This window comes from Mercurialis annua, linkage group LG3 (genome assembly GCF_937616625.2).
Source record: "Mercurialis annua linkage group LG3, ddMerAnnu1.2, whole genome shotgun sequence".
NCBI lineage: Eukaryota > Viridiplantae > Streptophyta > Magnoliopsida > Malpighiales > Euphorbiaceae > Mercurialis > Mercurialis annua.
Window position 1 is genome coordinate 17,565,374 of NC_065572.1, and position 27,240 is coordinate 17,592,613.

General features: G+C 34.5%; 2 protein-coding genes across 2 annotated transcripts; one reads left to right on the forward strand and one right to left on the reverse strand.

The window, feature by feature from the left end:
* Nucleotides 1–641: 641 nt before the first annotated feature.
* On the forward strand, nt 642–3,765 carry LOC126673822 (protein SIEVE ELEMENT OCCLUSION B-like). Its single transcript, XM_050368124.2, has 7 exons — nt 642–1,237; nt 1,311–1,409; nt 1,478–1,926; nt 2,010–2,119; nt 2,190–2,332; nt 2,406–2,897; nt 2,971–3,765. Exons 1-7 carry the CDS (start codon nt 713–715, stop codon nt 3,586–3,588), a joined length of 2,436 nt encoding a protein of 811 aa, XP_050224081.1. The 5' UTR covers nt 642–712; the 3' UTR covers nt 3,589–3,765.
* Nucleotides 3,766–5,432: 1,667 nt separating this feature from the next.
* Nucleotides 5,433–7,847, reverse strand: LOC126672397 (uncharacterized). The gene is given in 1 exon segment (XM_050366347.1): nt 5,433–7,847. A coding segment is annotated over 1 exon segment (2,415 nt).
* Between the last annotated feature and the right edge of the window lie 19,393 nt (nt 7,848–27,240).

Consider the following 27,240-nt stretch of genomic DNA (forward strand, 5'->3'; position numbering starts at 1 on the left):
AGAAGAAAGCAGAAGTGATACTTTTCTCTTTCTTTTAACTTTGTTTTATTCTGAGTTATTATTAGGAAGAAATATAAGTGAAGAAGCAAAAATATATTAGTTGGTCCCATCACCATTTTTTATGTTTAAATATCAGCCATTGGATGGAACATATATTTAAACCTACTGGTTCAGATTTGTGCATGGGACAGAAAGAAAAAGATCAAAAAGATGATAAATAATGGTGTGATTATCATGCATGTCTAGAGATATTTCTCTTGTGGTTTCTTATACTAAAACTTCATTGCAAGAAAGGAAGATTCAGCCTTGCTGTGTGCTTCACAGGATGTGCATTCGGTTCGAAATAAATCTATTCAAAATTTTGTTTAGTTTTAAAAATTGAATCGAATTAAAATTATACACATTTTAGATAAATTAACACGAACCAAATTTATTTAAATGTCCAATTTGTTTTGTATAAGAATATAATTACCTCTTCTACTTTTTAAATCAAACCAATCTAAAAAGACAATTTAACTTTAAACCGAAGAGAGTTGAAATTATTGGATTGGTTTGGTTATTCGGTTTGGTTTGATATTTGCTCACCCTAGTGCTTTATTCCGTTTCTCATGATTATATAAAGGCCCTGGATTTTGCAGGATAAACCACAAACCAACTCTCTATTTTGTTTACAATTTTAGCTATAGTTGTGTTATTTGTTTAAGCACCAAAAATGGCAATGAATCAAACTGCAGCCAACATGCAGCAACTGATGAACAAAAACCAACCCTTGATGAATCCATCCCAAGCCAATCAGCTGCAACAACTCACAAACAGTATGCAGCAACTCCTGAATCCAACCCCAACTCCTATGCAGCTCCAACTCAACAATCCCACTCCAACCGCTATGCAGCAATTGGCTAGCCCTGCACCACCCCACATGCAGCAGCTCATCAATCCTCCGCATGACCACATGAACCAACACGCCAATCCAAACCCAACTCCAATGCAGCAACTGATGAATCAAAGTTCACCTGCTAAGCAGCAACTGCTCAAACAGAACCCCCTCGGTGCTCGTCAGCTTATCAAAGGTGACAGGCACTTGTTCTCAAGCTCTGATGACAATGCCATGTCAAAGCAAATTCAAGCTACTCATTCTCCTGATGGACGCCAATTTGATGTCAAACCTCTTCTTCATATCGTCGAGGATATATTCTATCATTCTGCCCCAACAACTGATTCTCATGCGCTCCCAACGGTAATGCTACCTCTAATTCATTATTAAGATATCTAACTACTCCTCTCAGCTTGCTTCTATAATTCATTTGTAGGCCACACGGAGCGATGCATTGGATGAGAGGACTTACCATAGCGGCTTCAGCGCGATGCTTGAAAGTTTGGCATTTGTGATAGATCGAGTAGCTAGCGAGGTGATTGATATATCCTTACCTTTCTGATGATCTCTTTGAAAATGTTTCTCAAAACATATTGTTTGCAGCTAACATACAAATGCACGAGTGGTGGAGATGCACATTCAACTACCATGGCAATACTAAATATGCTATCAAGCTACACATGGGATGCCAAGCTGGTTATAGCACTAGCTGCTTTTGCAATGAACTATGGAGAATTCTGGCTGGTGGCTCAGAACTACACCTCAAACCAGCTTGCTAAATCTGTGGCAATCCTGAAACAATTGCCTGACATTTTAGAGAATTCAAGCATGCTTAAACCGCGATTTGACTCTGTGAAAAATCTCATTACTGTCATGCTAGCTATTGCCAAGTGCATTGTTGAGTTCCATGAGCTTCCCCATATGTACATTACAACAGACACTTCCGCATTTTCCACTGCAATAGCTCATTTACCGATTGCTGTCTACTGGACAATCCGAAGTATTGTAGCCTGCGCATCCCAGATTACTGGCCTTATTGGCCTGGGACATGAGTACTTATTCTGTCCATTAATGTCTTTGAGATTTTCATTTTACCACCATATGAAATATGAGTTTTAAATTGTTGGTTATGTAGGCACATGGTATCAACTACAGAGGCCTGGGAATTATCAAGCCTGGCTCACAAGCTAAGCAACATTCATAGCCACCTAGCTAACCAACTTGGACTCTGCTTTAAGCACATTGGTGAGTTTTTGAATATATATGTTTTTGAATTTGAAATAATAAACTAATAGTAGTAACCTAACCTATGCAGATGAAAGGAAACAAATGGAAACTTATCAGAACCTTCTACATTTGTTTGACATGGCTCACCTTGACAACATGAGAGTTCTCAAGGCACTGATTTATGCAAAAGATGATGTTCAGCCACTTGTTGAAGGAAGCAGCAAGCGGAAGGTTTATATCTAGAAGAATTCAATTTTATCATTGTGAAAAATGTTATGGTTTCTAATGAGATGCGCAAAAACAGGTTAACATTGAGGTGCTACGGAGAAAGAATGTGCTGCTGCTGATATCAGACCTTGACATTACACAAGAAGAGATTTCAATCCTTGAACAGATCTACAACGAGTCGCGGCTGCAGCCTTCAAGGCAGGAAAGCCAATATGAGATTGTGTGGCTCCCAATTCTTGATCATACAGTCCCTTTGAACGACGCTACGCACAAGAAATTTGAGATGCTGCAGTCTAGCATGACTTGGTACTCAGTGTACAGTCCTACTTTGATCGATCAGGCAGTGGTTCAGTTCATTAAGAAAGAGTGGCATTTCAACAAGAAGCCTATGCTGGTTGTGCTTGATCCACAAGGAAGAATTGCTTGCCCAAATGCACTTCATATGATGTGGATTTGGGGTAGCCTAGCCTTCCCTTTTACCACCCTACGAGAGGAAGCTCTCTGGAAAGAAGAGAGTTGGAGACTTGAGCTGTTGGTTGATGGCATTGATCCAACAATTTTGAACTGGGTATGTTCACTCAACATTGTTAATGTGGTTGGTTATAAGTGTTTTAATTTTCTTGTATGTTTGATTTGGTCAGATGCAAGAAGGAAGATACATTTGCCTGTACGGCGGAGAGGACATGGAATGGATTCGAAAATTCACCAACAACGCTCGAGCAGTAGCACAGGCTGCAGGTATCCCACTGGGGATGGTTTATGTCGGAAAAAGCAACCCGAAAGAGCGAGTCAGAAAGAACATTGCAACAATCACAGTCGAGAAACTGAGCCATTGCTGGCAAGACCTGACATCAATTTGGTACTTCTGGGTGCGAATAGAAAGCATGTGGCGATCCAAGAATCAGCTCGGAAAGGCTTCGGAAAACGATTCGATAATGAAAGAGATCATGACACTTCTGAGCTTTGATAGCAGTGAAGGAGGGTGGGCTATGTTGAGCAGAGGAGCAGATGAGATTGTGAAAGCCAAGGGAAGCATATTCTTAACCTCACTTACAGATTACACTGCTTGGAAAGATGAGATTCAGCAGAAGGGCTTTCTGCCTTCTCTCAGAGATTACCTCAAAGGCCTTCACACTGAGCATCACTGTAATAGGCTCATTCTCCCGGGCGCCGCCGGAAAAATACCCGAAAGGATTGTTTGTTCTGAATGTGGTCGCACTATGGAAAGGTTCCTCCTCTACAAGTGCTGTGATGAATAAGCAGAGCAGAGCAGTCATCTTATTACTTGTGCTGCTTCACCACTTGCAGCTTTGTTATATGTTGTTGAGTGAAATTTAGTTATTTGTATGTCTAATGCGTTTGTTTTTATTGTTGTTTCTTGTCTTCATCCTATTCTATGTAATTGCTTGCTATTATAATAAAACATGTTTCATGTATGAGCTTGATGATTTTATAGTTATTTAATAATTAATTTTCGCATTACTTGATATAGACATGGCTTGTAATATGACTTGTCAATTTATATGTTAACTAAAATTAATACCACTAATATGAAAACCACAATGCTATAAGAGAATCTCCAACAAACTCCTTAAAAAAAATTTATTCTTTATTTTAGAGAATTTAACAATAAAATAGAAGTCCAATGGACTCTCTAGAGAGTGAGTTTGATTCTCTACATATGCAGAGCCAAATTCACTCTCTATATCTTATCTCTTTAACATAATTACAAATTCAAAACACATGGATTATATTTTTATTGCATAAAAAATGCTTTTTAATTTTTTTCTCACCATAAAATATATGAAAAAGAAAATTATATCAAAAAATAAATAAATATAGTAACTGAATAAATTAATTTTTATTAAAGAAATATAGCAAAATGTTATATTTTAAAGAGTCCATTGGATTAAAATTTAAAATTCTACCCTTTATATAAAAGATGCTCTTTATTTTCAAAAATATGCTCTTTACAATAGAGATTACCATTGGAGATGTTCTAACATAGTTATTATGAAAATCGTATACCGTAAAATAGCTTCTAATTTAATTATGATAAATGATTAAATAGAAAATATGGTAACCATATACTATAATATAACTATTAATTTTAATTTATGAAAAATATTTAAATAAAAAAATATAGAAACTGTATACTGTAAAATTGCTATTGTAGAAACCAAAAATACTATAAACTAGTTATTATAAAAAGGCCTAATTACTCAAAAATCTCTCACCTTTAAACTTTTTCAATTCTACCCCGACGTTGAAAATTTGTCAATTTTACCCACTTTTGAATTTTCTGTTTTCAATTGTACCCCAATATTTAAAATTTTGTTAATTTTTTTTACTTAAATGATGAAATCATTCAATTAATTAAGTCTAAACATGAAATTAAATTCTTTTTTATTCAAAAGAGTACAAATAAGTCCTTTATTTTTAAAAACTAACTAAAAACCATAATCAAATTAACACTAATTTAAATTCTTAATTAATTTAACTAAATTTAAAGAAATTTTAAAAATATACAATTAATATATGCGAGACATGTAGAATGTTTTAAACAAATTTCCAAATGCAAAAGACGTTAATTTAATTTTTCAGGGTACAATTGAAACACAAAAATACAAAATAGGGTAAAATTGACAAATTTGCAACGTCAGGGTATGATTGAAAAAGGGGCTAAAAGGTCGGGGTTTTTTAAGACATTAGGCCGTATAAAAACCATATGCTATAAAGTAGCCATTAAATTAATTTATGAGAAATAATTAGATAAAAAAAATATGGAAATCATATACTATAAAATAGCTATCATGGAACAAATATTATAAAATAAGTATTATGGAAACCATATACTATAACATAGCTATTAATCTAATTTATAATAATTAAATTATTACTAAGGACAATAGTATAAATGTTCTTATTCCCCACCCATACACGCTTTAATATATAACTAACGTCGTCTTACGTGTTGCACACGTAACTCGTAGTGTGACTTGTCAACAGTGGCGGATCCAGGAATTTAGCATGGTGGGGTCCATAAAAATTTAAATTATAAATATATATAAACTTAAAAAAATTCAAATAATAAATTAATTTTTTACAGTTGTCCTCGACGAGTTTTCATATCCTGAAAATACTGAATAATTACATCGTTAGTGACACTATTAAATATATCCTTCTCGATGTATGCTATTAGACAGTCATTCATCCACTGATCACTCATTCTATTTCGTAAATCACTCTTTATCAATTTCATTGCAGAAAAAGCTCGCTCCACGGTTGCTGTAGCTACAGGCAAAATTAGCGCCAACTTTAATAGCAAATACACCAGTGAGTAAATATTATGCTTCTTGACCTCCACCATCCTCTTTGAAAGCTCTCCTATTCCATTCAAATTACTAAATCTGTCGTCCCCACGTACATCCGTGATATAGTTTTCAAGATGATTTTTAAGTGCAATAAGTTCAACACTAGAAAACTCACACGGATAGAATTCAGCCATCTTGACTAACTTTTTCTTATCAAATGCACTAAATGAGTCTTTTGGACTCAAGCAAGCAACACAAAGAAGTAATTCAGTATTGACTTCATCAAAACGACGATTGAGCTCTTGAAGTTGCATATCAATTACTGCATAAAAGACATCAACCTGATAATGGTGTAAATTACTAACATGTGAAGTTCTACGGCGCCCTCCTTTAACATATGCATCTTCCATCTCCGGTATTATAATTTTCACCTTATTGCAAAATGAAAAAACATCCTTTATTAAATCCTCCCATCCACTATCTCTCATTTGTTCCAATCTTTCCTTTGCAGTTCTAACAAGTGACATAGCATTTACAATTTCTTGATCTTTTTTCTGCAAAGCTAAATTCAACTCATTAGTAATCCCCAAAATTGCCACCATTAAATACAAGCAAAAAATAAAATCAAATGATTCTAATAGCTCCAAGAGACGACGTGCTTCTGCTTTTTGATCTTGATAGGCGCCATGTCTTTCAACATCTTCAAGTATATAGATAATTGAAGAAAACATAGTCATTATATTTAAAATTGAAGCATAATGAGATCCCCAACGAGTATCACCAGGCCTTTTAATACTCACTTCTTGGTTTAAACCTCTACCAGTTTGTAATTCACCATTGATCAATGATTCAATAACACTGTTTGCTTGTTGCTCCAAAAGCTTATCTCGACGCTTACAAGAAGCTCCAACCACATTTAACAAACGGGCAATTAAATCAAAGAAATCATTGATAGTAAAATGATTCTTTGCAACAAAAATAAGTGCTAATTGTAACTGATGAGCAAAACAATGAACATAATATGCAGATCCGGTTTCTCTCATAATCAAACTTTTCAAGCCATTGAACTCACCTCGCATGTTACTAGCACCATCATAACCTTGCCCTCGAATTCTAGAGAGACTTAGCTTGTTTTCTGAAAGCATAGAACTGACGGCATCTTTAAGTGATGCGGCTGAAGTATCAGAAACATGGGTAAGACCGATAAACCTCTCCACTACAAATCCTCTTTTATCTACATATCGCAAAACTAAAGCCATTTGTTCTTTGCATGAAACATCGCGACATTCATCAACTAAAATCGCAAAATAATCATCTTTGAGATCATCAATAATAGCTTTGGTTGTTTCTTTTGCAGCTGCATGCACAATGTCTTTTTGGATTGAAGGAGCTATCATTTTTTGATTTCCTGGAGCATTATGCAATACAACTTTACCCACTTCATCATTACGTTCTGCATAAAAGTGTAGAAGCTCAAGGAAATTACCTTTGTTGCTTGAATTTTCATGCTCATCATGACCACGAAAAGGCAATCCTTGTCTTAAAAGGAATCGTATACAATCAATAGAGGCATTCAATCTGATTTTGTATTCATGTTTAGCTAAGTCTGTCTGCCTGTCAAATGCAAAATGAATAGATTGAGCTTGATTCATCAAATCTTGACATTTATGAACTGCCATAGTATGTGGATTTCCAGCATCATGAACATCCAGCCGCGATTTTTTGTTCCAAGCTTTAAATCCTTCACTTACAAAAGATTCAGAACCACTTTGATTTTTAATTTCAGTGTTAAATAAATAACAACATAAGCAAAATGCAGCTTCCTCTTTTATACTATATTCTAACCAATATTTATATTCATCAAACCAACTGGAATTGAATCGACGTAGTCTACCACCAATATCTCTTTGTTAAAAATCATGACTACGAGGTTGACAAGGGCCTTTTTGAAGATATGCCCTTCTAACTTCATCTCGATCATTTGGATGATAACTATCAATTTTCAATCGTTCTCCAGGATCAGCAGGAAGAGCATTCAAATCAACTCCTTTTTGTTTTGTCGAATACGCTTGTGTTTTCATACTATTGTCGAATTTATCCTCTTGAATAGGAATTTGTTCACGTACAGAATCAGATGATTGAGAAACTAATAAATTATTAGACTCGAGTGTAGACGAATCTTTCCTTTTATAATATCTTAACATGATTATAGTTCACTGCATACAAATTAAATTATAAATTAAATCTAATTGTACAATTTGAATGAATTTATATTTTTAAAATTTAATAAAAATAAATGACTACAAAATATGCGTACCTTAATAACTTTTTAAATTCAGCTGCTCTGGATGTTAATTTGAACTGATGCTGCTTTGCTTCTTCTCAAAAAAATTACCCGTTTTATAAATAAAATAAAAAAGTATAGAGCTGCTTTAATTTTTATGACAAATATATAATAACCAATGAATTAAAGAAAGCTTGGCTTGTTATACTATTTTTATTATTATGTATGTGTATATATAGGGATTTGTGTGGTTTAAAAAAGATTGTGGTTTTCAATGTGGGAAATAAAAATTCGTATGTAGAAAGGAATTAGAAGTCTTTATGATTTGACTATACACTACTATTTCAATGTGGGAATAATAAATTTTTCCTTTCTTTTGAAGAGATGGGGGCCACGTGAAGTTGTAATATCCGGAACCCTATAGGAAACTAAAGACTTTTCCTTTTACATGTATGACATCTATGTAGGAATTTTTTTTTTAAAAGGGTGGGGTCCATGGACTCCACCCTCTACACATGCATCCGCCTCTGCTTGTCAAATGATAATACTTATAGCTATTATGAATTAGAGTAATTATACTTATTAATAATTATTTCTATAGTTAGAAATTGTATTGAAGTATAAAATATCAAATAATAAAAATATTAGTTAATTAGAAATAATTTATCTTATTTATAAAGAATATTAACAAAAAAATATCATAATTAACATAGTAATAATTAAATATTTAAAGTGGTCTATTTCAATTATTACTCTATACAATTATCTTTAAACAGATTACTATAAGTAGTTTATTTTAGAGTTAGTGCTAACTGTCACGACCCACATTATTGAGACGAGATCGGCGCTAGGGAATGGGAGTGGTAGCTCCGAAACCCGTAGCAAGTCTTAAATAATTAGAACTTTTCGCAAAGAAACAATCACATAATAACCATATAGACGAAAGAAAATACATAAACATATATACACATATACAATAGTCGATCCATACAAACATATGGGCGTATAACTTCTGTACCAAGTAAGTACTAGGCCGACGATACTATATACCTACTAGTATATTCAGGTCACATTACGGGCAACTAGCTCCGTGACACAAATAAGAACTGACGTAGCCTACAAAAAGATATACACAAATAATAGCAAGTATGAACAACTATCACAGTACAGTGCTATCACAGGCCACGACTCTGAACAAAAGGCGACTACTACTGCAAGTTTTGGGAAGTTAGGAACTATACATGCAACTGCCGATTTCCGGACCCAAAAAGGTGAACTCTAGTCAAGTCCGAACTCTAAGAACCTGAAAATGTTAAACAATAACGGGGTCAGACTATGCTGAGTGAGATTACATATTACTAACGGTATAATAAAAATAGCATCGCAGTTAACAAAACATTTATACAAATATATAATGTATGCCAAGCATTTGATCCGATCAAAACTCTAATCTTACAAACGATCCTGAAGTAGGTATTTCCTAGTAGTTACAACGATAGTGATTTCTCAAATCCTATTAGTAAGGTCCCGAGATAGTTCGACCGAGTTTAACCTATACCAAGTGGTATAGTCTTGGATAGTTTGACTGAGTTAAACTAGTACCATTACTTATAACCAAATGATCGATATGTGAGTGCCGTGATAGTTCGACCGAGTTTTACCCACTAGACACAGGTCCCGATATAGTTCCACCGAGTTCAACCTTGAGTCTAACACAAAGGAGTTTGTCTATTTCTATTTGCTAAGACTTACCCGACACTGGTGATCACACAGCCTATTGACGCCAAATATGTAGTTTGTTCTCTCGGGTCGCACACAGGTTTGTTATACATATAAACAATCAACAAACTATAGATTATACAAACAAGTTATATAATATGCGATGCAATTGATAATAGTATTTATAATATATCAAATAGCTTTTACGAATAATACACGAAAGAAAAATGTAATTGACATAGACCGCTATCCAATCAACTATTCTATCGATATGATAATCAAACTGCGTTAATCCGCGTCGAACTCGCAGCTTGTCGATATGTCAGTTATAAATTCGAACCAATATACATTTAATTTTGTAAACGTACCCCAAAATCTAAACATTAGGTTAAGAACCTAGGTGGATTCAATCTTATTCGCATACTATTCATGGTTTGATAACTCCTAAATACAAATTCAAAGCCTAACTTTCAAGTAGTCATACTTGAAAATCGATATCGTTCTTTCTTTTTCAAACACATTTTGCTCATATGTTAACTCTTAATCTTTTAATGGTTTACTCTAAACCAAAACTTCTTGTTCTTACATTTACGTTTCATTTTTTACGTAACATAATCTTTTCATTCTCTTTTAGGTTTCGAAAATAGCTCTAAATGTCAAAAACAGAAGTCCCGGCAGCCCCCTTTTTTGGTCTGCTCGCTGAGCAGGCCTAGCGTTTCTAGTCGAGCAAGACATTGCTTGCTTGCCGAGAAAGCTTGATCTTGCTCGCCGAGCAGGCTTTCCCTGCTCGTCGAGCAGGGTAATGCTCTTATAGCATACTGCATTTCGAGCAGTGCATGACCAGGCCATTCCAATGCCCGGTCGATCCTTTTCTGACCTCGGAAAAGCTAGTGAACACTTCCGTCATGATAGCCAAACATTATCACATGAAAACCAACTTAAAAATTAACGAAAATTTAAAAAACTACGTGGTTTCAGTTTGAATGTTTAGACACAACACATGCAAACCAAAACAACCCTTAAACTCCCAAAGCCCTAATCCAATATGGCATCCTTACCTTAATTCGAAGCTCGGAGATGATAGAGGTCGAGTTTCTGAAGAGAACGGAGCGAAAATCATACAATTCAAACGTCGAATGAATGAACCCTAGTTGATCGTCTCCTTCTCGTTGAGTTGTTGTGTTTTTCTTTCCTGATCAAAATGAATTCAGTTCATAAGGCTTTGATTTATATAGCCTGGCTAATTTGCTCTTTTAGTCCTCTCTTTCTTTAGTCTAATCAATCTGTCCCTCTTACTTTTTTTTTAATCAAACGACTAATTACTTGTTTCAAATCAACTATTTACATATTATTTATATCCAAATCAATAATACTATCTCAAAAATAATAATTCTCGTCGATAACCTTTTCATTACTATTTATGAGAAGGCATAATTACTTAAAAACCAGCCACCTTTAAATTTTTTTTCGTTTATACTCTAACCTAGGAAAAAATTCAGTTGTACCCTAGTTTGGGTTTTCATGTTTCACCTCTACTCCAAATTTCAAAAAAAGATAATTTATTAAAAACAACTAAATAAAAGGGTTATTTTATAATTTTTTCTGTTTAAAAAAATACAAATAAGTCATTCATCTTTAATAATGTTTAAATATGTCCTAAAAATAATTTATTTTTTCCATTTAAAAAAACAAATTATGTCGGAACTGTCACCCAATTTCCTCAGACCCACCGCCTGACTTCAAATCCGCCGTCATCCTCCTTCTATAGAAAGATGAACATATTTGTTTCTCCTTCCAAAGAACGAGGAACAATTCCTCCTTCAAAGAAGGAGGAACTGACATTCTTCTTTCAAAAGAACGAGGAACGTCAGTTCCTCCTTCTAGCTGTTCCTCATGGAAGGAGGATGGCAGCGGTGGATCAGAATTTTTTAAAAAAATTAAATTAAATCTTATTTTGTTTAAAGGGTGTTTTTTTACAGTTTTTAAATTTTAGAAATTTATTGATAATTGATATAAATTAAATAGAAGTTTTTTTATTATTTGTTAAATTTTGTGAGAAAGATGGTTTTTTATGTATTAAAAATAACATTAATGTATAATTATAATATAAGCTAAAAATGAAGGATTATTTTAATTTTTTTTTCAAATGAAAAAAATGTCAATTTAATACCTCGATGGTAGAGTTGAGACATAAGAACCTAAACTAGGGTGCAAATGAATTTTTTCCTAGGTCAAGGTATAGATTCAACAAATATTAAAGGTGGGTGGTTTTTAAGTAATTAAGCTTTCCGAGAATTAAAATAATATTTACCGATTCGGAACTTAAAACTCTACTTTTACAACTTCTCATATAATTTCCCTTAGTCCTGATCTCATTTCTTTTATTCGATTATAATATCAAAAGTTCTATATCAAATTTTTATAACCGAACTACTCGGGTCTTATTTACTTCAATTCTTCCAATAATCTTCTATTTCCGCCACTCTAGTGGTTCAAAACTAGACTTGTCGTCCACTTGGCAAATGTCAAACTTATGGGGTATTACACTAACTATAATAATTATTTCAATAATTTTTCAATTAATAAATATATTTTATAAAGTAGAAAGAAAACTGACAAATAACTAAAAAAATAAGAGGTTGAAAGGTGTTTTCCCTGTTTTTGTTGCTGGGGTTGTGCGATATGACCATAACACACTGTGTAATTCCTCCCCCCAACTTCTTTTGGCATTATCTGTTAGTAGTATGTTTCATAGGCCCATTTTTTATATATACTTATATAAACTTACTCCCCATGGCAATCATATATATGTTTTATATGACTAAGCATCCTCATCAAACTAAGTGTTCTTTTATTACGTATTCGTCCATGATTACTTCATGAAAGAATTTATCCTCAAGTTTTAAGAATATGATTGACAGATTCTTTTGTACATGTAATCTAAATAACAGTTCACGATCTTATAGGGTCGTACGTATAAGGACAACGCATTATCCCAGATCGCCACCACTGTTTATTCTTACGATTAGTAAGAGTTACTAATGTCCGGAGGTAGCGAGATCTCATGCTACTCGAAGATCGAAAAAAACATGTGAACAGTCAAAGGTTGAGTAAGTTGATCATTTGTGATGTTAGATGACTTATACATAGTAATTCATATAAGTCAATAGTATGTCATCTACTTCGTGATTGTACACATGTCCTATGACTTGTTGTAACACAGTTATCTTATATATAGATTGTTATAGTTTGATACTCCTTATTAGATCTTTCGTGAGCTAGGGTGGCGGGATGTGTTGGCTTTAGGTAACACCCTGTAAGTTTTATTTTGCCAAAGTAGGCGATTTGTCTCTTTTCGATGACCCGAGCTAGTAGGATGAAGAAAATCAAAGCTATATATTAAGACAAGACCCGAGTAGGTCAGTTTTGAGAATTCTAATACGAAAAAATTGATATTAGAACTCAATTTAAAGGATAGAATTGAGACTAAAGGAAACGGTAAAAAAAGTTATTAAAACAAAGTTTAAGTCCCAAATTGGTATATAATAACTTAATTTTCGGGAATTGCAAATAAAAGATTGTCGACAGAAAATAATAGTTATGGATTAGTATTATTTATTTGGTTATAAATAATACGTATGTAATTGAGTTAAAGTGAGTAATTGATCGTTTGGTTAAAAAGACAAGTTAAAAGAGAAATTGTTTGAATTAAAGAATGGAAGGACTAAAGGAGCATCTTTACGTCAATATATAAAGGAATTCATATGAATATGAACAAAAACAGATAGTATCATATAGAAGAAACGAAGGAAAAATTTGCAAAGCTTAGGGTTTGATAGTTTCTCAACGGAATTGTGCGTTCTATATATCGATCTTCTCGAAATTCACTCCTCTATCTTCCCCAAGCATCAAAACAAGGTAAGAGTGAGTGTTTGACATAGGGTATTGGGAGTTATATGGCTGTTTTGATGTTATTACTTTACGATCGAATCGAACACATTAGAATCATGTTGCTATCGTCGTTTGTGATGACTTTGGAGATGGGTTTTTTGTGTTGTTGAGTTAGAAGCATGTCACAATGAGTTCAGAGGGTTAAAAGTGGAGAAAAATGTGCATTGGGGACTGTTATTGTTGCCTCACGACGTGTGACTATGTCTCACGCCGTGAGAGAAGTTGGGCAAAATGTGCCCAGCCACCGAGGACCCCCACACGTCGTGCCAAGGTCCGACACGACGTACCCCAATCCGATAGCATTCCGTGGACTCCAAAAACGTGGAAAATGATCATTGAACTTGATGTTTTGAGTCAGGTTTTCGAAATGGTTACTTTAAGCAAAGCTTTATCGATTAGTTGAATATCACGAATGGTATTAAACAAGTACAAGATTATGATTAAAGGTTAACGTGGTTAAAAACCATATCAGGATCAAATTGGGATAACCTATTTGTAAAAACTATTTGATATGTTATTGATATTATTATCAATTGCATCGCATATTATTTGATTTAATTGTATAGTATATCATTTGATTGTTTTATTAAGTATGAGAATCTGGTGTGCTATCTAAAGGAACAGACTACCTATTGGGTGTCAATTGGATGTGTGATCACCAGTGTCGGGTACTCTTATCAAATAATATTAGACTAACTTATTTGCATTTAACACAAGGTAAAAACTCGGTCAAACTATCCCAGATCCTGTGTCTAGTGGGTTGAACTCGGTTGAACTATCCCGTCACTCACATATCGATCGATCGTTTGGATTGAGTAGTGGTACTGGTAGAACTCGGTTGAATTATCTCAGACTGTACCACTTGGTATAGGTTAAAATTGGTTGAACTATCCTGGAACCTTACCAACAGGAATTGAGAAATTACTATCGTTTGTGAATACTAGGAAATACCTAATTTAGGATCGTTATTATTAGGTTTTCTAGGTTCATAACGCAGCGGAATTTCAAATAATTTATCTAAAACCCAAACCAAGATCCATGTAATTCGAATAAATAAATTAATAACATAATTAATACTTACTTGTATGTCAATGTAGAAAGGAAGGAGGTGGTTCACTTTGGTGATACCTGGCCTCGGATCAGAAACGCCTCCAAAAGAACGCGTCCTCTACGAGTATCCACACGAACAGACCTTAGTCAAAACTAGTGCTTGTGTGCTAGCACTATTGCTTCACAAAGCAATTTTGAATTTAGTGATTGTGTCTTGTGTTTATTTCGAAAAACACGTAACTCAAAACCCTAGCCTTATGATTCTATTTATAGGAAAATAGGACATCTAGGGTTTACTCAAAAACGTGTTTTGCAATCATATGCAAACACTACGTTTTTTATAACTCTTTTGAGTTCATGTCTATCAAAAACTCTTTTTGATAATTACACATGTATATTAATTATTATTATTATTATCTTCAAAAGATAATACATTAATTATATATATATATATATACTAATCACTTAATTTCATTGGGCTTGTACAACCCATAACTGTTTTGGGCATGTTCTTAGTGTGCGTTCCAGTAGGTTCATATAATGTTGGCAGTAGGCCCGAAATCCCTATTTCAGCCCATAAGTCATAAGTGGCCTTTAGCAAGACATTATGACTACCCAAGTTATACGAATATCGATAATCCGATTTAACCATTTACAATAATATTTTGATCTCTTTGCCACTCGATATCCTAATTGAATATAAGGCATAGTCCTGTCATCCTTATAATGTTCAATCATTAGTTTCCTGATTCTAAGTAGACTGAAAATGATAACTCTTTATCAATTCATTTAGCATGGCCATGAATTTCCTTCATTCTATCTTCTTCAAGGGGCCCATAGATATCTCACTCAAATAAATGAGGGACAAATTCCTTCTCAGTCACTCACATTTCTCACATAGTTACTTTCATATCCAATGACAATCTATTCCACTATCCTGTTAAAGATAATGTAAGACTGTATCAAAACATGAAATATCTATTTAGAAATCCATGATGATTTCAAGGTCAAAGGATTATACTAATAGAATTGTAATGAGAATTACTTATGACAGTTATCTATGTAGTATTCTCAAGGTGGGTAATCCAGTGCCTTATTTCTCAAATAGTACATATGATTTGACTTTATATCTCATATACATGATTAGTAAAACATAATCATCAGTCAACATCATACTAGTCTTAATGTACTATTAAGACTAGGGATAGATGGAATATAATTCTTTTATTAAACTTAAGGGTTCTACTATCAAGTCACATACTTGATGACCTTAGAAAGAATTTAGCATTCAAGTATTTTAATCATAATATAAAATGATAAAAACTGAAAATCAATAAATAATAATACGATAAAGTCAATACATGGTCAAACATGATTGACCTAGTGCATATCACTAACAGTTATAGAATAGGGTTTCGATCAGATCAAATGCTTGGCTTATATTGTATATTTGTATAAAAGATTGTTCAAATGTGATGTTATTTTTATAATACCGTTAGTGTTTGGAATTGGTTAGAGTCCACCTTTTTGGGTCTGGAAGTCTACAGTCGCATGTATAGTTCCTGACTTCCGTAGAGCTGCAGTAGTGGTAGTCCTCAGTTAACAGAGTTGTGGCCTTGACAGCAATGTACTGTGTTTTGTTGTATATGCTTGCTGTTGTTTATGTATATCTTTTTGTAGGCTACGTTAATTTTTAGTTTTATTACACGGTGCTAGTCGCGCGTGATGTGACCTAGATACATCAGTGTGTATATAGTTTCATTGGGCTAGTTCGTAGGTGGTACGGAAGTTATATGCCCATATGTTTGATCGACAGACTAGTGTATATATATGTATATATGTTTGTATATTTGCTTCCGTCTGTATGATCGTTATGTGATTGGTTAATTGCGAAAAAGTTTCAATTGTTTTAGAGCTAGCACTCCCATTCCCTAGCGCTAGTCTCGCCTCAATAATTTGGGTCGTGATAGTAGATGTATATGGAGATAAGTGATTACTCAGAAAGGATTCATTACTCCAGATGAATGGGAATAAGATTCTATGCTATCTAAAATTATTCTTGATGGATTGCGCAAGTGTTTATGAATTTAATAGAAGAGTTCTAATACTAGAAAGGTGTTTCCAGTATGTGTCGTATTTATTGATAACTAGAATTGAAAGATGAGGACATATGATCGAGACATAATAGTGTTTGACTATCTGTGACACTAAGTCGAGATTGGAATCTTGTAAAGAAAGGAATTTAAGTGCACGCTTATCATGAAGATTGGGTCGTAAAGAATGTATCAAAACATTCATTTCTATTTGGGAGACGCGATATGTTGCTAGACGTCACTCACGATTTACGAAAGTTAATATTAAAGGGGGTTTAATTATTAATGATAATAAGAAATGCGTTTCTTATTTATCTCGATGCCATCTAGATATGAACCTAGTTTGTGTCACATAATAGAAAGTGTATTTGACTGAGTTTATAAAAGATCGATTTCAAAATATCTCGAAAATTAATCTAAGTTGAAAAGTTCAATTTGGGACTAATTTGTACGAGCCATAGATTAATAGGAACCTAATTGTACTTTAACCAAATTTTATGATTAGAAGGCTTAAGTGATACTTAAAACACTAATTATAAATTAGTGGAATGATGATGTGATGATGTCATAGTGACACATAAGGTAGCTACATGTGCAACACTTGTCTTGCCATGTGTCAAATGGTGGCAATACCTAAGCTGCATGTGCAACACTTGTCTTGCCATGTGTCAGATGATGGCAACAACTAAGCTGCATGTGCAACACTTGTCTTATCATGTGTCAGATGGTGGTAACACCTAAGCTGCATGTGCGACGCTTGTCTTTCCATGTGTCTTACAGACATAAACATCCAAGCCTATAAATAGAGCTTGAATGTTGAGGCAAAAGAATAGCAACACAATTACTTAAAAAGTTAAGCACGGTTTTGAAGGAATTCGAGACAAAGTGTTGGCTAAATCGTTTGAAAGAGTCTAAACGATATTCATCAATCACAAACTAACTTGGGAAGTTATTCAAGCATCTGAGCCAGGAGGTGATCGTAGAAAGAGTTGAGCTTCTGGTCTCCCTCAAGAGGATCTCAAGCGGATCACTTCGGGCGAGGATTCAATCGAGCGCATACTCGTGTGGACGAGCTAGAGGTCACCGTACTTTCGGGGCTCAAAGAAATAAAAGGCGAATCGACATAGGTATATTTCTTGTTTCTGTATGCGTACTTTTAATAGTAGATGTTATGATGATCCATTATGTTAATGTTGGTATGATCAATATTCTGGACTGTTGGAATTTTAATTTTGAATTGAAATATACGATTCGGAACCCCGCGTTCCGCTGTGTCTAACATTAACCAACCTTCTTTTCAATCCTTTCAGGATTGTTCTGTTAGATACTTCCGTCATTTTGTTGGTTTGTGGATATATCACCGAGTTGATTCTCAAGTCGATCTGGAAGAAAGAACAAAATTTCTTGAAATTCTTACGATAAAATTGCTTTCTTTTGTCGGTGATAAGGACTTTAGGTACCCCAAATCGACATATGACTTCTTTAAAAAACAAATCTTTGCATCTAGCTTTCATAATAGTTGAGAGTACTTACACCTTTATCCAATTTGTAAAGTGGTCAACTTTCACTACCAGAAACATTTTTTGATCGGAAAAGGACCTAATATATCCATTGCCCACATTGCGAATGGCCATGGGCTATTGACCGGGAACTGTTCCGAGGTTGGAGTATGAGTGTAGGTTTGGTGCATCTGAAAGTTCTCATATTTCTTGACTATTTCAATGGCTTGCTTAGCCATGGTGGGCCAGTAGTAGCCTTATAAGACTGCTTTTCTGGTTAATATTTTGTACGATATATGACTTCCACATAATCCTTCATGTATGTCCCGAGGAACATATTTCCTATCTTTGACTGTTGGGCATCTCGACCAAGGGTCGGTAAAAGATTTCCTGTGAAGCACACCATCTATAAACGAATAGTATGGGACATGCCGAGTTGTCTTGTGCGCTAAGATTTTGTCCATAAGAAAAGTTCCATCAGTCAGGTACTTTGCTATTCCATCCATCCAACTGTCCAAAGGTTGGAGCAGAAAAAAGGCTTCTGGTTTGTCTATGCTCGAGGGAGACTGTACTAAGTATTGTACCCTTAGAATTTTTTTTCTAGAGTCTGTTGCCTTGGCGAGAATATCGGCCTCATTATTCTCTCATCGAGTAATCTCTATTATATCCTATTTTCCTCATGCGTTTTCTATCTTCTTTCGGAATAGTTTTGCTATATCCACGTATTTTCTCATTTCTGCATGTGTGATATCAAAGACTCCAAAGATCTCATTTCTGCATGTGTGATATCAAAGACTCCAAAGATGTGATTGACCATGAGTTATGAATCGCTTCTTACTGTCACATGCCCAGCTTTCACGATGTTATCAATTAATAGACCTGCTAGTAGTGCTTCATATTTTGCGGCGTTACTGGATGTCGAGAAATCAAACTTTACCGAGCTCTTAAATTTTGCTTATGAGGTCCACGCAAAGACTATTCCTATCCCTAATCCTTTAATGTTAGATGCCCTATCGACATTCATATTCCACCATTATTAATTCTCATCTCCTTCCTCTGGTTGTTCTTGTGTCGTTGTTTATCCCACAGAATCTGCTAGTACTTGGGCCTTAAGTAATGGTTGTTGGTCATTTACCACAAGTGACGGTATCGCAACTTGTAATATTCGTAAGTACGGAGTCGAACCCACATAGACAATAATGTTCAATGAGAATGATTTTAAACTAATCGTTCATTCGGTTAGCACACGACGAAAGAGAATTGTAAACAATTAAACTACTAAAATGGAACTGAATTCTACTCAACAAAAGCAATTAACAAAACTAATAACTAACTTGCAATAACAACGATAAAGTAAAACAAAGGTAACGATAAGATAAAACATTCAAAGGTTGATACTAGCTAATAAACATTGCAATAAACAGAAATGAACATCATGGCAAACAATCGAGAGCCGAGTTGTATCTAGAGCATTGCTCCCGCTCTCATGGTGTTATGTCTTGGGATTTTAATCACATAAGTTCATCTATTTAACAATATCTCAATGCATTAAACAAACATTAATCATGCTTTAGGAGATCACTCTAAAACAATCATTAAGAATAATGTCTAAAAAATGTCATTCAAGCCATAACATATAAATCCATTCAGAGTAACATTAAAGAGTTCATACCAACCCCAAACTAGGGGGGGTTTAGCTACTCATACTCACTAACAAAGAAAGAACCATTAAACATAAACCAAACATAATTAAAAGATACTTAGTAAGAAGATTAAACCCAAAAAAACTTGCATTAATAAATAAATCTTATTCATGCAATAATAAAAGTATAAAACCTTCAACAATGGTGAAGAACAAATTGCTGGAAATTAAATTGTTGATGGAGGCACAAAACCCTTAAATGATACTAAAACTGAAACTCGAGAGAATGCTCTATTTGCTCAAATGTAATAATTTTTGTTATTTTAAAATGAGATAAAATGCCTTATAAAGGCTTACAAAAGAAGGAAATAAAAATACCTAGTACAAGCCTTCTTTGGACTAAAGTAGAAGTAGTCCCTTATGTTTTGTCTTCCAAAGCATTCAAAACTCAGTATTTCAGCACATGTCCCGATCGAGACATGTAGTGTCTCGATCGGGACCTTCAAAAATCACCCTATCTCAATAGAGATGGCGGCTTCTCGATGGATAATACAAGCCTAGAAAACCCTGTCATTTTATCCTTTAAGGTCTCGATCGAGACCTAAGCCATTTCAATCGAGATATGATTTCAATTGGCATTGCCTTTTGCTTGAACTTTGTTGCTTTGTCGATTCATCAATTCCTCGAACTTTTAGTCCAAAATAGCCTCGCATCCGCTCTGGTACACCTGAAACACTCATACATATCATAAGGCACCAAAATACTTATAAACGCATGCTAAATAATAGAAAAGGAATGCAAAACCGACTCAAATACTAGGAGTATTCTACTCCTATCACTAGCTTAAGTTCATAACGTATATCGAATCCGCCCAACTGGACCGGCCATGAGAAGAGTCGGCCATAAGTTTCTAGCCCTTGTAGGTCTTTCATTAATGGTTGGTTTATTCGAACCACAATGACATGAGCCTCAAAATATATTCTGAGTTTCTCTGATGCTGACTTCAAAGCCAAAGAGAAATTCTATATCTTAGGCTACCTAGTTTCTACGCCTTTTAAATTAAAATTTGCTGGTGTAGTACACCGACCTTTGTTCTATCTCATCTTCCTTCACTTGTGTTGTGGCAATGTTTTCTGTCATAGTTGCTATATATAAATATAAAAAATCCTTTGTCTTGGTCAACCCAGGAGTGGTGGTGTTGCTAAATACAGTTTAAGTTCTTCAAAATCATTCTAACATTCCTCTTTCCAAATGAAACTCTTCGTGTTCTTTATGATTTTGAAGAATGGTAAAAAGTGCTTGGCCGAACAGGATTTAAAACGCACTAGAGTTGTAACTCTTCCGTTCAGCTTTTGTTCTTCCCTAACAGGTTTTGGTGCTTACATGCTCATGATAGCCTCAATTTTTTCAGGATTCGCTTCTATTCCTTTATGTCATATCATGTATCCCAAAGATTTCCAGCCCTGACCCCGAAAGAGCACTTCTTTGGATTAGGGCGTTAGTAATGTGTGCCCTAGGGCCATTTGATTGTGTATATTTGTAGAACTAATCCCAATGGAAAATATATATATATATATATATTTTATTTGAACTAAGTGCCTCATAAACTAAGTGTTCATTTATTACGTATTATCTTTATCATGTTGTCATAGAATCTATTCTTAAGGTGTTATGGAATCTATTATTAAGGTGTTAAGAATATTAAAGACATATTCTATTATACAAATGATCTAAATAACCTTTCAGGATCGATGGGGTCCTACGAATAAGGGCATCGCATTATCCCAATAAGATCGTCACCTCTGTCTATTCTCCTTATTAGTAAGGAGTTACGAATGATAGGAAGTAGTAAGTCTCATACTACTTGATGGGGATCAAAATAAACATATGGACACTTATGGGTTTGAGTGCGTCAAACAAGTGACACTAGATGAATTATAAGTGGCATTTTACTAAAGTTAATATAATGTCATCTAGTTCGTAACTATACATATGTCCTTAGACTTAAGATGAAAATATCTCGTATATAGGCGATTAGAGTTTGATACTCCTCGTCTCTAGATCTTTCATGAGATAAGGTCGTGGGATGTGTTTGCTCTAGTTAGTTGTATATGGATATAGGTGTTCTGTCACGACCCAAATTATTGAGTCGAGACTGACGCTAGGGAATGAGAGTGGTAACTCCGAAACCCGTAGCAAGTCTAAAATTGTTATAAATTTTTCACAAATACAAGTACATAATATGTATAATACGTTTTCAGATAATTCCTTTAAATCTTATAAGTATTGATATCAAAATATTGTATTAAAGATTACAATACAAAATACCGTTTGAATTCAAAATGTCTATCTAATACTGACACCTACTGACTACTGCAGCTCTAGAAACTCATTCTTTGTGCAAGTCAATCGACTTCTGGCACAACAAAAATGGCTTGTCTGATCTTACTCCGACTACCTGAAAAACATTAGAGTGAGGGGGTCAGTATTTTGGGAAATACTGAATGAGTTCGTATTTACAAAATAGTATTATACTTATAAATCACGTATATAGAAAAATATATACTGAATAACCTAAGTATTCAATAAACAAACCATATATCAGATAATTTAGCAAAACATATTATCCAATCAGTACTTTGATCCTAAAACATAATTTATGATTTCATTTCATAATTATCATATTTGATATCACCCGCCTGACATCGATAGCAAAGCCAACCAATGTATTTGATACGCCTTACATCGATAGCAAAGCCAACCGATGTGTCTAACACGCCTGAAATCGATAGTGAAGCAAACCGATGTGTCTAATACGCCTGACATCGATACCGAAGCCAACCGATGTGTCTAATTCAAATCACACAAACTAATCTCACATTTCATGTAATTATAACAATCACCACAAAGTTCACATCATGATAATGCGTTCAGACTCATAATAACACACTCAACAATAGGATAATTAATTAATCAACGCATTTCTCAAAACAGCAGTAAAGCAAATAACTTATAACAATAATACACAAATGTAAATAGCAAACTCACAGTAATCGCTATCTAAAGCCGTATTATGATCATCCAAGCATACAGGTTCCATGCGTCATTCTATCTCGTAGCTATTCCAGCTCGTCGGTCTAGTAGCTCGTTGATACATTATTTTCCTATCCAAATCACTCGTACGTTTATTTTATAAACGCAAGCCTAGTATGAAACCCTAATCGTACTCATCATGTTCTATGTCTAAATTTCACGTTTTCGAGGTTGATGTTTCCTTTTCAATGTCCGACACTCTTAAAGTCGGAAACTAGGTCGTAACGGAGCGAAAATGCCTAGGCAGGCATGTCTGTTGGTTGTGCGAGCTCATAAAAGGCATTGTGCGTTCGCACAACGTTGTGTGCGTTCGCAAACTGGTGTGCGTTAGCACAACTTGGTGTGCGCTCGCACACCATGTTGTGCATACGCACAGCCCCGAAATCCGTTTTCGGGGCGCTCCGACGTGCTTCGACACAACAAAAACAATCTTAATACCACTTCCAACAATACCCACAAATTGGTTCTCCAAAAACACTAAAACGACCTAGTTACGACGAATTCCCTAAAACTTCACCTCTTACCTTAATTCGAAGCTTAGAGATGATAGATAATCGAATCCTTAATCCAACGGCGCGAGAATTATTTGATTCGGACGAGAAACGACGAAACGACGGCGGTTCGAAGTTAATCGCAGTTTTCTCCTTCCTCTCCAAGTCGATGCTTCTGGATTTCGTTTGAAATATGATTTCAAAATCATATATGGATTGGTTAATGTGCTACTTTAACTCCATTCACCTTTTTAATTCCTTCTGAAATTTATCTCCATGTGTTTGTTAAATATGTGACTAAGTCCTTTACTTAAATCCACTACTTCTTTATTCCTTCTATGCTTTGTCTTTATTTGCAATATATAACCTAATTAATACTCACATTAATCCTCCATTTCTTTTACTTTTATTCTTTTTTCTTTTTAACTTTTCTTTTATCCAATTTACTCACTTTAACTCTGATATTTACGTATTATTTATAACCAAATAAATAGTATGACCCCATGATATATTATTTTCCTCGATAATCTTCTAATTGCTATTCCCAAGGCTTAATTGGCTAATTTACACTTTGGTCCTTAAACTTTTCAAAATTGCAATTTGGTCCAAAACGCTTCCGCGTCCAAATTTTAAATAGTCTCCAATGGACCCGAAACTTCTACCATAAATACTACAAAATATCTCACGGACTTTGGCGAAATAATTATCAACTCGGGATTTATATTTTATTTTATATAAATTTCTCTTGATTATCTCTTAATCCCGACAATTCTGTTTAATGGAAATTATTCCAAATTTTCTACACTATTATATTAAATCCACTTTTATCGAAAATTCCTACATGTGGCATGATAATATTTATTTTAAATATTCGGGGTATTACATTCTTCCCCCCTTAAAAAAAATTTGTCCTTGAATTTTCATACAATCTTCTTATTTACTTTAATCTTTCGATAACTTTATTTTGGTCCTTAATAAGTACATCGTATTCATTTTCACGATGCTTGTCGGCGCTTGGAATTATCATTCCAGTTTTGCACTTCTTGCATATTAATGTTAACCGTCATTGACGACATTTCATATCATCTTCGTCTTCCATTGTGATTTTAGTCGTACTTTCATATACCATGACTCTTTACCTTTAATCTTTTCTCTTCATCTTTCTTTATCTTATTGCTCTCTTGTCTACTCTTTGTCCCTATAATTAAACTTTTAATTGAATACCGATAACTAATGATGGTTCGTTCTAGTGATACTTCATCACTAGTGACGATAGTCCTCGTCACTAGGCCTCCTCATTTGTCGTTGAATGATGCAGACAATCCATCAGTTCGTACCTCTTAATTTCTTTGTTTGGTCGTTGTCACGCCTTAATCTTTATCTCCAATATCTTCTTTTCTGGTGATACTAGATGCATCCACATGTACCCATGATCCTTCGTTCTCGATTCTTCTTCTTTGTCTAATATATTTACTTCTATTACCATTTTTTATTGAATGATGTGGACATTCAATTAACTCGTGCTTTATTACTTACGTAGTCTCCTTCATATGATTGTTGTCGCCGTCTGACTGCCATTCGTCGTGGTGTTGGGAACTTAATTCCATTATCCGCTATCCTCGTAAGTCTTATTTACTTATCTTATGTAATTTCACCTTTTATTATCGTTGTTCATCAATGGTAGTCCATGAGATGAGTTCTCATGACGTATCCTTATAAGGTCTTTGTTTTTTTGTAGGGACTTACTTGGCTCATCTCTTGCGTTTTCGTGTCTTCTACACTCCTTCATTAGTTGTATATTTGTTGACTTACTTCGTACTTCTTAGTGCCATGCACTATTCCTTAAACTTTCGTCTCTTCCTACTTTACATCTATCTGTTTCATCTTTCAATCTTTATAATTTTGGATAACTGTCTTTGTTATCCCGTCCTTTACTTTCCCTTACAATCATTGCTAACATCTTTGAAAGATTGTTAGTTTTATTGTGTTTCTTTATACCATAGTTGCTGGTACATCAATGCTTGATGTCCTATAGGAAAGAGATGCTTAATCTCTTTTGTGAACCTTCTGGGTTCGCGCGTAGCTGTTCCGTATATGTTCTTTGTACTAGTGGGACAACAATTGTTGTCGCGTTGGGATTTTACTCCCGATTTATTCAATGTACCTCGTTTACTCATTTCCAACGAGGATTTTTTATTCTTTCAACTTTTGTCGTCGTGTGTTGTCTTTGGTAGAGTCGTCACTGTCACCATTATTGTGTATCGTGCATACTTTCATTGATCTTCAAATTCATTAATCCATTCTTTTATCTATCCAAATTGGTCTCCGTATCCTTGCGGAGATCCTTGACTACTCTTGTAGCAAGCGTAACCCTTCTTTGCAATCTTTGCGGTATATTGATCCTTGTGATCACTTACCATATTCAAATCCTTATATCCATATTTGGAAGTTTACTGCCTTTTTACATAAATCTACACTCGACGTTACTTTCTCCTCTTTCTTATTTTCTCATTATTCGCCTCGTCGTGATCCATCTTTTGGAATTTCAATATTTAACTTTAGTATTAACCCTTAGGTTATACTTAGCGTCCACCTTCTAATTCGCCTTTTTATCTCATTTCTTTTATGCTCTTTTTTCCTTTGTTGTCTTCTTGGCATTGTTCACCTTTTAATTTTCAAGGATGCTTTTAGCATTCATCGTCATAATTTACTATTCTTTATCTATTCTTCCTTTTAATATCGCATCTTAATTTGACTCTTGACTTCCAAACTATCATTTTGCTACCACATGGTTTTAGGTTCACTTATCCTTACTATTCACATTCTTGTTGTTTCCAAATTTATGCTCTTATCATGCTTCTCGATACTCTTCTATTACATTCTTTGTATTCCTCTTCATTATATCTTTCACACCATGTACTTCTTCTTTTAGCATCCAAACATCAATCATTAATAGAGGGTTGCAGCCTTCCTCGTATGAATTTCTCGCGTACATATCTTCCTATCATACTTACACTGACATTATAACTGTCAGTAAAGCCGATCGTATACTGGTATCATCTTTATCCCTTTTTGTTTCTATATGTCCGCGACAACATAAAGTTCGATTCATCTAATCTCCTCGTCAACTCTCCACGTGATCTTCTCTTTTCTTTCCTCGGTCTCTTTTATCGAGTTCCATGTGACATACGCAGGTTACCTATACTCTCTTGACATTAATTACCTTAATGGATCTCTTGGTATCCTTAATCTACCTTTTGGGTCCTTATACCCTCCTTTTCATGGATACCTCCTCGTAGGTATTTTACTCTTACCTCTTATCTTCTATGTACATCTATCCGATATTACTTTCTTTAGCATGGCTCAATTCTAATATTGAGTCTCTTCTTCACATCCTTTCACATACCTTGATGCACAAAGCTTCCATCATATGTTTGATAAGTTCTATGCTAAATTCTACATTTTACCGTATAACATTCATGTCTTCATTCAAAGATTACTATTGATATTCTATACCAATCGTACCGTGCGCTTTACTCCTTATCAGCCGAACTTGAGATTTTACACTCCACACACATTCATCATGTTTATACCTTTCATAGTTTACTAATTTGCTTCATAATCACAAACTTGGTGTTGAAGGATCAAACTCCTAATTCACTTGTTGCATCACTTGTCTTTTATATCTTGATCTTTCTTACTGTATATTTCTTTCCATTAGCTTTCATGTGGAGTTGATGTTGGCTATACTCAGTTGGCCAAATCTCATATTTTA

Coding starts and splice junctions, on each gene's coding strand:
- LOC126673822 (XM_050368124.2), top strand. CDS start 713: ATGGCAATGAATCAAACTGCAGCCAACATGCAGCAACTGATGAACAAA. Junction 1,410..1,477: donor TAGATCGAGTAGCTAGCGAG/GTGATTGATATA, acceptor TATTGTTTGCAG/CTAACATACAAATGCACGAG. Junction 1,927..2,009: donor CTTATTGGCCTGGGACATGA/GTACTTATTCTG, acceptor TTGGTTATGTAG/GCACATGGTATCAACTACAG.